The sequence below is a fragment of the Vicia villosa genome, linkage group LG6 (assembly GCF_029867415.1).
Source record: "Vicia villosa cultivar HV-30 ecotype Madison, WI linkage group LG6, Vvil1.0, whole genome shotgun sequence".
Classification (NCBI taxonomy): Eukaryota; Viridiplantae; Streptophyta; class Magnoliopsida; order Fabales; family Fabaceae; genus Vicia; species Vicia villosa.
This window is the reverse complement of record NC_081185.1, coordinates 34,463,431-34,473,687: the sequence shown is the minus strand read 5'-3', so window position 1 is coordinate 34,473,687 and position 10,257 is coordinate 34,463,431. Positions and strand designations below refer to the sequence as shown.

The window sequence follows — 10,257 nt, the reverse complement described above, 5'->3', positions numbered from 1 at the left end:
TTGCAAACACCACAAACAAAATCACCTGATCAAATCCAGAATCAAATGGATCTTGAATTTTGCTTTTATTTCCTTTGTTTAATTATTTTTTCCATGCTATTCATATTCCCATTCTTGATAAAACAAATATCCAAAAGGAAGATGGTTGCAAAGATAGACCAGTTGCCCCAGGAAATATTATCGAATATTCTATGGAGGCTACCTTCGAGAGAATTGTTGAATTGTAAGTACGTTAAAAAATCATGGTTTAATCTTATAATTCATCCCGATTTTATAAATCAATATTATGTTTTCCACAATAGTTACATGTATTCTCAAAAACAACACCAGCGTTTCTGGAGTATTCGCAGACTATTCTATTATTCTGGAGCCCAAATTCAATTTCCCCTTATGTTTTGGATTTTCGATGAACCGGAAAACCATGTATTAACTTCTCCTTTAAACCTTCCTAGTATATACATACCAGATAAATCTTTTTGCAACGAAATATTTGGTCCTTGTAATGGCCTTTATTATTTACAAGGGTTTCCAAATAGTATATTAATAAACCCTTCCCTGAAACAATGTATTATCTTGTCTTCGCCAGAAAGAGCTTTTCTATTATCAAAAAAAAAAAAAAAAGAAAGAGCTTTTCTTTATTCTGAATTTGCTGGATTTGGATTTGATCACAAAACTAATGATTATAAAGTCGTTCTCCTACAAGATGTATGGTTGAAAAAAGCAAATGGTGAACAAGAAAAAGGATATTGGATTGCTTTGTTATACAGTTTTAATTCCGACTCTTGGAGAGAGTTTAATGCGGAAGATCTCCCTCTTCCATTTGAAGTTTCCCGTGAGTCTTCCGCGGTTTATACTTTTATGAACAGTTGTTTTCATTGGTGGAGTTATGTTGATAAGGTTGGTGGCGGAATAGAAGATTTTGTTTTAGCATTCAACATGGTTGATGAAACATTTAGGAAGATAAAAGTTCCCAAAATAGAGTATTCTTGTTTTTCAGGAGAATGTTCTAAAACTCTAACACCTTTTGTTGAATCTGATACTATTGGTGTTATTGTTTATCCTATAACAGGAATAGGAATAGATAAATGTTTTGATGTTTGGATGATGAGAAATTATTGTGATGAAGAGTCTTGGATTAAGCTATATAGTGCTGGACCTGTACCTATGGATTCAAAGTTTGTTGGATTTTATGGGATCAATGGATTTCTTTGGAAAGACAATGATGATGGAAGATTAGTATTGTATGACTCCGAGAATGACAAAAAAACGATGGATCTTCAAGTTTACGAAAACGATGATTCAATAAGAGTTGTTAGGTATATGGAAAGTATTGTTTCACTCCCGAAGTTTGAATCATGGGTTAAATATACGATTGCCCCTTGTTTGGCTGACTAGGTGTGGGGAATCTGCATAGGTGGCGTCCAGTTGGATTTTTTGTTTATTTTTTAATGAATTTTTAAATTCCACGTGGAATATATATTATTAATTGTACATTATACTAATTAATTGACATTTTTTTAATTCTTGATCATGTTGTTACTAATTAATTGTTAAAATAATTCATTGGGCCTAAAACACAAGTTCAGATCATATAGCAGCCCATTATCTAAATTTTTGATATTAAAGGTTGCAAAGAGATTTATAAACACTTCTCATTCTTTTTTATATTTCGATGTGGGACTCTTTGTACATTCCATAACCTGAAAACTAAAGAGCAACACCTAGTTTTGATGGAGGGAATGTTTATGCTGCTAACAATTCCAAGAGATAGTGATGCAATAATACAAAGACAGGTGCCAATGAAGATCACATGCACATGGTTCAACATAACATGTAAGATTTTGTAATAATCTAGTGGTCTGTTCAATTAAGCTAATAGTCAAATATTGATATAGCTAAAAGAATAAGCCTACTGAGAAAGGTGAAATTAAGCTAATACTCAATTGCTGCGAATGCCATTTTTTGAGCATTAGTTGGTAAATGAAGCTTATGATAACTTGTTTTATTTATGAAAAAGAAAATAAAGAGAATGGCATTCAGTGATCAATCTGAGAAGCTAGAGTGATGTAGAAAGATTAGTAACTCAAAATTAAAGGATCAGAAAATTTCCAAAAATGAACACAGTTAATTTCTTATATAAAACTGTGTTTGAAGAGTTTCTCTAACACTGAAAAGTATATATACAATACAACACAACATTTTACAACAATTAAGCTACGACAGTGGTCACACTTTTCGTATGTCCCAGCCGCACGGCTACGATGGCCACAGTCATAATGGCTCTTCGTTCCCTACAAGATCCGTTTATACCATGGACCTTACCTAGGCCCCTCGTGAGTTGTACTTGTTAGTTTCCGCACACGAGCACATCACGACAACATGATTTGGAAGGATATTTCCGGGGTCACATTAATGGTTTTGGTGGGGACCTAGGCAATGCCATATAGAAGATGAGGGGATAACTTAGAGTACGCGTTGCCATATACCATGGAATTCGGTTAGTTAGTCTCTGAAAGGCATCCATAGGTCTCTGAATGAGACTTATACACAGGGTTGGTTCACATTCCTCAACAATAGTTATAACTTCTGTTTATTCTAGTTGGTAGTTTCTAATTCTATTATATTTTGTTACGAATTGTAGTTAGATAGCATCATAGTTCATGACTACTATCATTTATTTTCTAGTATATTGGACTCTTGTTTGATATTTATCAAAATCCATTAACTCGTTTTTGTGGTGCCATGTGTGGATTCATTCAATATTCATACCAGGAGCACGCTCCCTAGCCGGATCATCTTCCATATTCATAAGCATCTTCATAAGAATATCAAACAACCTGCTAATAAACTATGGCATCTTCCTGATCATACCAGGAGCACGCTCCCTAGCTTCAGCAAGAGTAATCACGAACTCAAAGATGAAAGGAGTGATTGAGAGAAAGGTTTGGTTTTGATTTTGGTTTGGAGTCCCATATCGATTATTATAGACCCAGTAACACTCTTTATATACCAAACACAAATATAATAATATTGAATTGAAAGTGGGCTGAGACTGCATGGGCCAATATGGATATAGTCTAACTAAAAGTGGGTTTAGGCCCAAATGTAATATTTTGGTTAATTTAAAATAATAATTCACAAAAAATAAATTTATAATAAAAAATAATTTAAATTAACGTGGAATTTAAAAATTCATTAAAATAATAAATGAAAAATCCAACTGGACGCCACCTATGCAGATTCTCCACGCCTAGTCAGCCAAACAAGGAATAGGGGCTTCTGAAAACAGAATCTTTGTTTTATAGGGGGCAGATCACAAAAAAAAAACTTCAGGGGGGCAAAACCAAAACTCGCCCTAATGGCAGGGGGCAATCGTATATTTAACCCTTGATTCATTTAAGAACTTAATCATAAGGACTAATTTGTCGGGTGTAATAAACAACATAAGATGATTCAATAAGTTGTATGATGTTCTTTTTTTACTAAAATAAATATTTGAGTCCATGGTGAATTTCAGAAGATTCTAGATTAAAAAGTGTATGGTGGAAATTTCTTGTAAACGTTACTGCATTTTTGCGAATATTAATTCAGTATTTGAATACAATAATAATGTTTTCTTCGGTAATTGTTGCTTTGAGTAAACAATTACAATTAAGATTATATGGATTTCTGTCTTGCACCTTGGATATATATATATATATATATATATATATATATATATATATATATATATATATATATATATATATATATATATATATATATATATATATATATATATATATATATATAAATTGGAGATGTATTGTAATTTGAATGTGGAAATTCGTACGTATACTTTCATCTAGATATTAACCATACTTACAAAATCTGATTTCCATTTGTAAAGTTTTTTTCCTTCATTTTTTTGATTTAATTTTCTTCTTAATTTCTAAATATGTTTTTCTTTTAGATGTAAAATTAGTTTTCTACGTACAATAATTAAATATTAAATATTATTATTTAATTAAGGGAAAAGCTAACCTGTGCCCTAAGGGCACAAGTTAATGAGATATTTATAGAAATATTTTTTTGGAACGCGTGCATTCAATGTATCGAAACTTTAAATATGACTTTATTATATTTAATTACTTTTAACTTTTTCTAAATATAGTATCCTTAACATGTGCCCTTAGGGCACATGTTAGCATGACCCTTTAATTAATGCATTAACTTTTCACTATTTCGTATTAAATCTTATCTACATATTCACAGTCATACCTTAAAATTAATTTCATTTATTTCTCACTATTAGTTATCAATAATTATCCATCCATATAACTCTATAATTATTAATTATAGTCATTTTAAAGAAATTTAAAACTCCAATTTTTCTCTATTTATTGTCAATAAATACATATCCATTCAAATTCTTAGTTTATAGTAAGTGTTATATTAAAGAGTTTTAAACACTAATTTTCTTATGGTTGATGAGGTACTTGTTAAGCATTTAAGTAAAGAATATATTTTATGTTCAATGTATTGAATATACTTAATTATTAAAAAAAAAACTTATCACTTTAATTTTTTAAAGAATGTTTAATTTATCTTTTTAATTTTTTAACTAGTGTCTGGAGATACTCGTCATACTCGTTAACATTTTCCTTTTTTCTATGGTACAATTAATTCTAATATCAAAAAAATAAATAAACTCTATTTTTCAGTGTCGTATTAAACCATTTTAAATATTCTCTATAATTATTTACTATTAGTTAATATCAAAGAATTTGAATTCTTACCATACAAATAATGTCAAATTAAAAAATTTAACACCTAGTTTTCATTATTCCAAATTCTAACTCTAATTAGTGAATATTTAAAAAAAATTGTCAAATTATAAATTATGTCTTATTAAAAATTTTGAAACTCCACTATTTATTTCCAATATTTTTCGAGCAATTAAAATTCCAACTATATAATTAGTATCATCATAAAAAATTTAAACATTTTTCAATCAACCAAATAATATATGTATCAATATATTATTAGATTTAACCTAAAAATGTAAAAAAAATATTACATCGTCAACAGGGGCGTATTGAGTCTCTTGAGTTAAAAGGAGAACATACTCGTTTAGATGACGAAGAGGTGGGTGAATTGCATGAGTTATCATCTAATTTAAAGTCCTTGTTTAGAATGAATTCTAGTATTCAGTGGCAGAAGTCCAGATTGAATTGGTTGAGGGAAGGAGATGCTAATTCTAAATTCTTTCATGGGTTTATGGCGTCTAGAAAAAGGATGAATGGGATTGACACATTATATGAGAATGGAGGTTTGGTAGAAGGTGTTAAACCAATTCCAAGTACAGTTTTTCAGCATTTCCGGAATCATTTTAAGGTGAATAATGGTGTGCGGCCTGTAATTGATAATTTGGAGTTTAATACTCTTAGTGGAGAGGATGGGGGCTGAATTGGTGAAGCCGTTTTCAATGGAGGAAATTAAAAAGGCGGTGTGGGATTGTGATAGCTATAAGAGTCCTGGGCCTGATGGGGTAAACTTTGGTTTTCTTAAAGAATTCTGGGAGCTTCTGAAGGATGATTTATTGAGGTTCATGGTGGAGTTTCATCATAATGAGAAGTTAACTAAAGGATTAAATAGCACGTTCATAACTTTAATTCTTAAAGTTGTTAGTCCACAACGGGTAGCAGATTTTTGTCCAATATCGCTAGTTGGGTGTCTGTATAAAGTTTTGGCAAAAGTGTTAGCAAATAGATTGAAAAATGTGATTGAGGGGCTGATTTCAGAGTCCCAATCAGCTTTTATTGCAGGCAGACAGATTCTTGATGGCATTCTTATAGCAAACGAGGTGGTAGACGATGCTCATAAAAGGAAGAAAGAGTTATTGTTATTTAAAGTGGACTTTGAAAAGGCCTATGATTCAATGGATTGGGGCTACCTGATGCGGGTAATGATTTGAATGCAATCTCCTATGTTATGGGTGAAGTGGTTATCTGAATGTGTTGCTACAGCCTCAGCGTCGGTGCTAGTTAATGGTAGCCCAACGAAGGAATTTCAATTAGAAAGAGGTTTGCGACAGGGTGATCCGTTATCACCTTTTCTTTTTTTAATTGCGGCTGAAGGGTTTAATGTGTTGATGAAGGCTTTTGTTCGAGAGGCTTTGTTTATGGGGTATAAAGTGGGTAATGAGGATGGGGGCTCATTAACTCATCTTTAGTTTGCTGATGATACGTTGTTAATGGGGGATAAAAGTTGGGCCAATGTGAGGGCGCTTAATGTGGTGTTGTTACTGTTTCAATCCATTTCAGGTTTAAAGGTGAATTTTCATAAGAGTAGGTTGGTGGGGGTTAATATTCATCACTTTTGGTTGCGAGCGGCTTCTTTGGTGTTACATTGTAAGCTTGGTGTTATTCCTTTTGTGTATTTGGGGCTGCCCATTGGTGGAAATCCTCGAAGGTTGAATTTTTGGCAGTTGGTATTGGACATTATTAGAAAAAGGTTATCGGGGTGGAAGTGTCGTAATTTATCTTTGGGAGGTCGTTTGATTTTGTTGAAAGCTGTCTTGTCTGCTATTCCAGTATACTTTTTGTCTTTTTTAAAGCTCCAATAGGTATTACCGCTTCTCTTGAATCTTTATTTAATAAGTTCTTTTGGGGAGTCTCGGAGGAGAAGCGGAAGATAGCGTGGTTTGATTGGGACACTACTTGTTTGAGTAAGAAAAATGGTGGGTTGGGAGTGCAAAAGTTAAGGGAGTTTAATGAGGCTCTTTTGGGAAAATGGTGTTGGAGGATGTTGGAGGAGAAGACAAGTTTGTCATATCGTGTGTTAGCATCCAGATATGGTGAGAATGGGGTCGATTGAATATAGGGGCAGTAGGGGGGTCGGTGTGGTGGCAGAGTGTGAACCGAATCCGTTAAGGGGTGGGGTCGAATGTTCCTGGGTGGATGGCTTAGAATATTAAGAGAGTGGTTGGTAATGATGAGAATTCCTTGTTCTAGAGGGATTCGTGGCTGGAGGGAGGGGTGTTGATGGATAGATTTAGGCGACTTTTTAACTTGTCGAAATATAAGGAAGCATCGGTAGCTCAGATGTTTAACTTAGGGTGGGGTGAGGGGGGGTCTGGCATGGCGTTGGCGGAGACGGTTGTTTGCGTGGGAAGAAGAGTTGGTTGGGGAGTGTATTCGGTAGCTTCAAACTGTGGATTTTAAGGAGGCGGTGGAAGATTATTGGGTTTGCGCAGCTTCATTCTTCTAAGTGTTATAATGTAAGCACTGTTTATCATTTGTTAACGAAGCCGACAGAGGTTTAAATGTTAGGTGGGTCTCAGGTTTGGTGGTCTAAAGTGGTCCCTCTTAAGGTAAATATTTTTATTTGGCGTTTATTTTGTAATAGATTACTGACAAAGGATAATTTGATGTGGCATAATATTTTGTCGGATGAGAATCAGACTTGTGCAAATGATTGTGGTCAGATTGAGAATTGGGATCATGTTTTTGTTTGGTGTCCGCATTTTTGTGGTGTTTGGTGATAACACAAAAACGTATCATATATTTAGCTTAATTTACATGCATTATTATTCTATTTTATTTCGATTTTATTATTTTATTTTGTATTATGCCGGTATTTCTATTTGTTTTTAGGAATTTATTTAATCGGAGCTCGCAAAAGAAACAATCGGAAAAAGGAGCTAAAATGGAGAAGAATTGCTTAAAATGCCAATTAAATGAGGAGGTGTAGATAGGAAGAAGAAAAAGGCCCAAAACATGAAGGAAGCCCAATGCTCAAGAGTGAGTGGGCACGTGACAGATGGCATGCTGGGCCACCTTCCGTTTGGCGCACCCCCTTCCCTGCCGTACGACACCCCCCTTAATAATAGTGTGTGACGTAAGTCACACACTCAAGCCCAGAAGACGTTTGTCCAAATTTTTCTCCGCCATTTTCTCCTCCGTGAAGCAGCACTGAAACAGATTAAAGAGCCAAATCAAACCTAATGCAACTCTATAAATACCCTTCAAGAATTATTGAGAGGGTTACAAAGTTTTACCCTACTGCCGTCAAGAGTTCATCTGTTTCTTTTTCCAGTTCTGTTCTTATTTCCTACCCGCTTCCGGCAATAGATTTCCACACCGCAAACTCTATTGCAATTTAGTTTTCATTATTAGCCTCAAATTTAGTTTTAGTTTTAGCATTAGAATTAATTTTCAGCATTTATTTTCGTCCCGGATCCAAGATTTGGTACAACAAGATTACACTTTCAGTCTGCAATTTAATTCAGGTTTATTCATTAGCATTTAAATATTATTGGCAGTTTATGTTAGTTTATAGAATTATGCCTGGATCATTATTTACATGTTCTATCTATCCTGTTCCGTTTATTAAAACAATGTCCGGCTAAATACCTTTTATCGGTATGTAAGGTCACATAACCGAGGGAATCGAGTAACTCTTCGATGTAGTTTATTAATTGAATTTATTTGTCTGGCTAATATTTCTAAACGCTTAATTAAAACTGTTTTGTAACGAGATTTAAAAACAATAGAAGTTAGGATCAATAAAAACGAGAGTTTGAGATTTTAACTGGACCTTAGAAATTAGGCATTAACCTTAAATACAACGAGAGCGCTTTAAGGGTAATTAGTTTTCAATGGTTTTCAAAAATCACTTTGAACTTTAATTGATACAGCAAGAGCGCTCACTTAGGTTTAATAGTGAAATCATAATCAATAAACACGAGAGTGTGAGAGGAGGGTTTTTAAACTAATGATTTCTACAGAAAAGTGATTTTAAATTACGATACGCATCGATGGCTTACTAGATCCCCGAAGTCCGACCATTGCATACCGATATTATTATCCTAGATTTAATTAAATAATATTCCTTTTATTTTCCCGTCTGATCAATAATCAATCGAATATTAGCCTTAGATTTACGAAGTAGCGATTAACTACATTAGGTCGATTCTTAGTCCCTGTGGGTTCGATATCTTTTAAAACTACGCGATAGACTGTGCACTTGCAGTCATAATCATAGACATACCCCATTGTCGCAACCAAGTTTTTGGCGCCGTTGCCGGGGAGTAATTTAGTCGACAATCGTAATTAACTGTTACGTTGTAGAGACTAAGGCAAACTCAATTATTTTAATTCCCTTTGTGCATGCCAAGTACTCGCTCTCGAAGTGAAGACTTAGTGCTGCCAATTCCCGAACCGGAGCGTTCTATCACTGTATCACGTCGATTACGACGTACTCGCACTCTTGTTCCTACTCCTACTTCTGAACCAGTTGAAGAATCAAACATGGGAGAACAACCGCGTCCTCTCAAATCCTACGTTATTCCTTCGCAAGCTGAACCTCACAATAGCATCGCTGCTCCTGCTATTGAAGCGAATAATTTCGAGCTTAAACCATAGTTGTTGTCAGCTGTACAACAAAACCAGTTTTCTGGAAATGCGACGGAGGATCCTAATCTTCATTTATTAGTGTTCTTGCAATACGTAGACACTGTAAAAGCAAATGGTGTCAGTTCGGAAGCTATTCGACTGCGCCTTTTTCCTTTTTCACTAAGGGATAGAGCTAGAGCCTGGCTCCAGTCCTTACCAGCCAAATCTATCACAACCTGGAATGAACATAAGAAAGTCTTCCTGGCGCGTTATTTTCCACCTAGTAAGACCGCCATGCTAAGAGCCCAGATCAATGGGTTTAGACAAAAAGACAACGAGTCTTTATTCGAAGCGTGGGAGAGATACAAGGACATGCTTAGACTTTGTCCACATCATGGTTTAGAACAATGGTTAATCATCCATACCTTCTACAATGGTCTCCTCTACAATATGAGACTTACGATTGACGCCGCCGCAGGTGGCGCACTGATGGATAAAGAATATGCTGATGCCTACACACTTATCGAAAGTATGGCTCAAAACCATTATCAATGGGGAAGCAAGAGAGCTCAATCATAGAAAACTTCTAGAGAGAAATCTTCAACGAAGAGTGGGATGTACGAGATAAGTAGCCTCGACCGCGTTAACGCCAAAGTCGATGTCCTAACTCAGAAGATTGAAAACCTCACTATAGCACTTGTAGCCGCCGCGGCTGCTATTTCCCCAAATTGCGAAATATGCAGGATGTCTGGACATGCTTCCCCCGAGTGCCAACTTTTGGCAGGAGTTTCTCACGAACCAGTAAACTATGCTCAAGGAAACCCCTACTCAAACACGTATAACCTAGGATGGAAGAATCACCCTAATTTCTCGTACAAGA

General features: G+C 34.8%; 1 protein-coding gene and 1 non-coding gene across 2 annotated transcripts; one reads left to right on the top strand and one right to left on the bottom strand.

Annotated features, from left to right (window-relative positions):
• Positions 1–306: 306 nt before the first annotated feature.
• On the top strand, positions 307–1,395 carry LOC131613507 (F-box/kelch-repeat protein At3g06240-like). The gene has a single exon (XM_058885170.1). The coding sequence runs from the start codon at positions 307–309 to the stop codon at positions 1,393–1,395; it is 1,089 nt and encodes a 362-aa protein (XP_058741153.1).
• An 8,276-nt stretch (positions 1,396–9,671) lies between these two features.
• Positions 9,672–9,778, bottom strand: LOC131615361 (small nucleolar RNA R71). Its single transcript, XR_009287780.1, has one exon. It is a non-coding gene; the product is annotated as a small nucleolar RNA R71 (small nucleolar RNA).
• Between the last annotated feature and the right edge of the window lie 479 nt (positions 9,779–10,257).

What these genes read in the sequence shown, in the direction of transcription:
- LOC131613507 (XM_058885170.1), top strand. Translation starts at nt 307, where the DNA reads ATGTATTCTCAAAAACAACACCAGCGTTTCTGGAGTATTCGCAGACTA.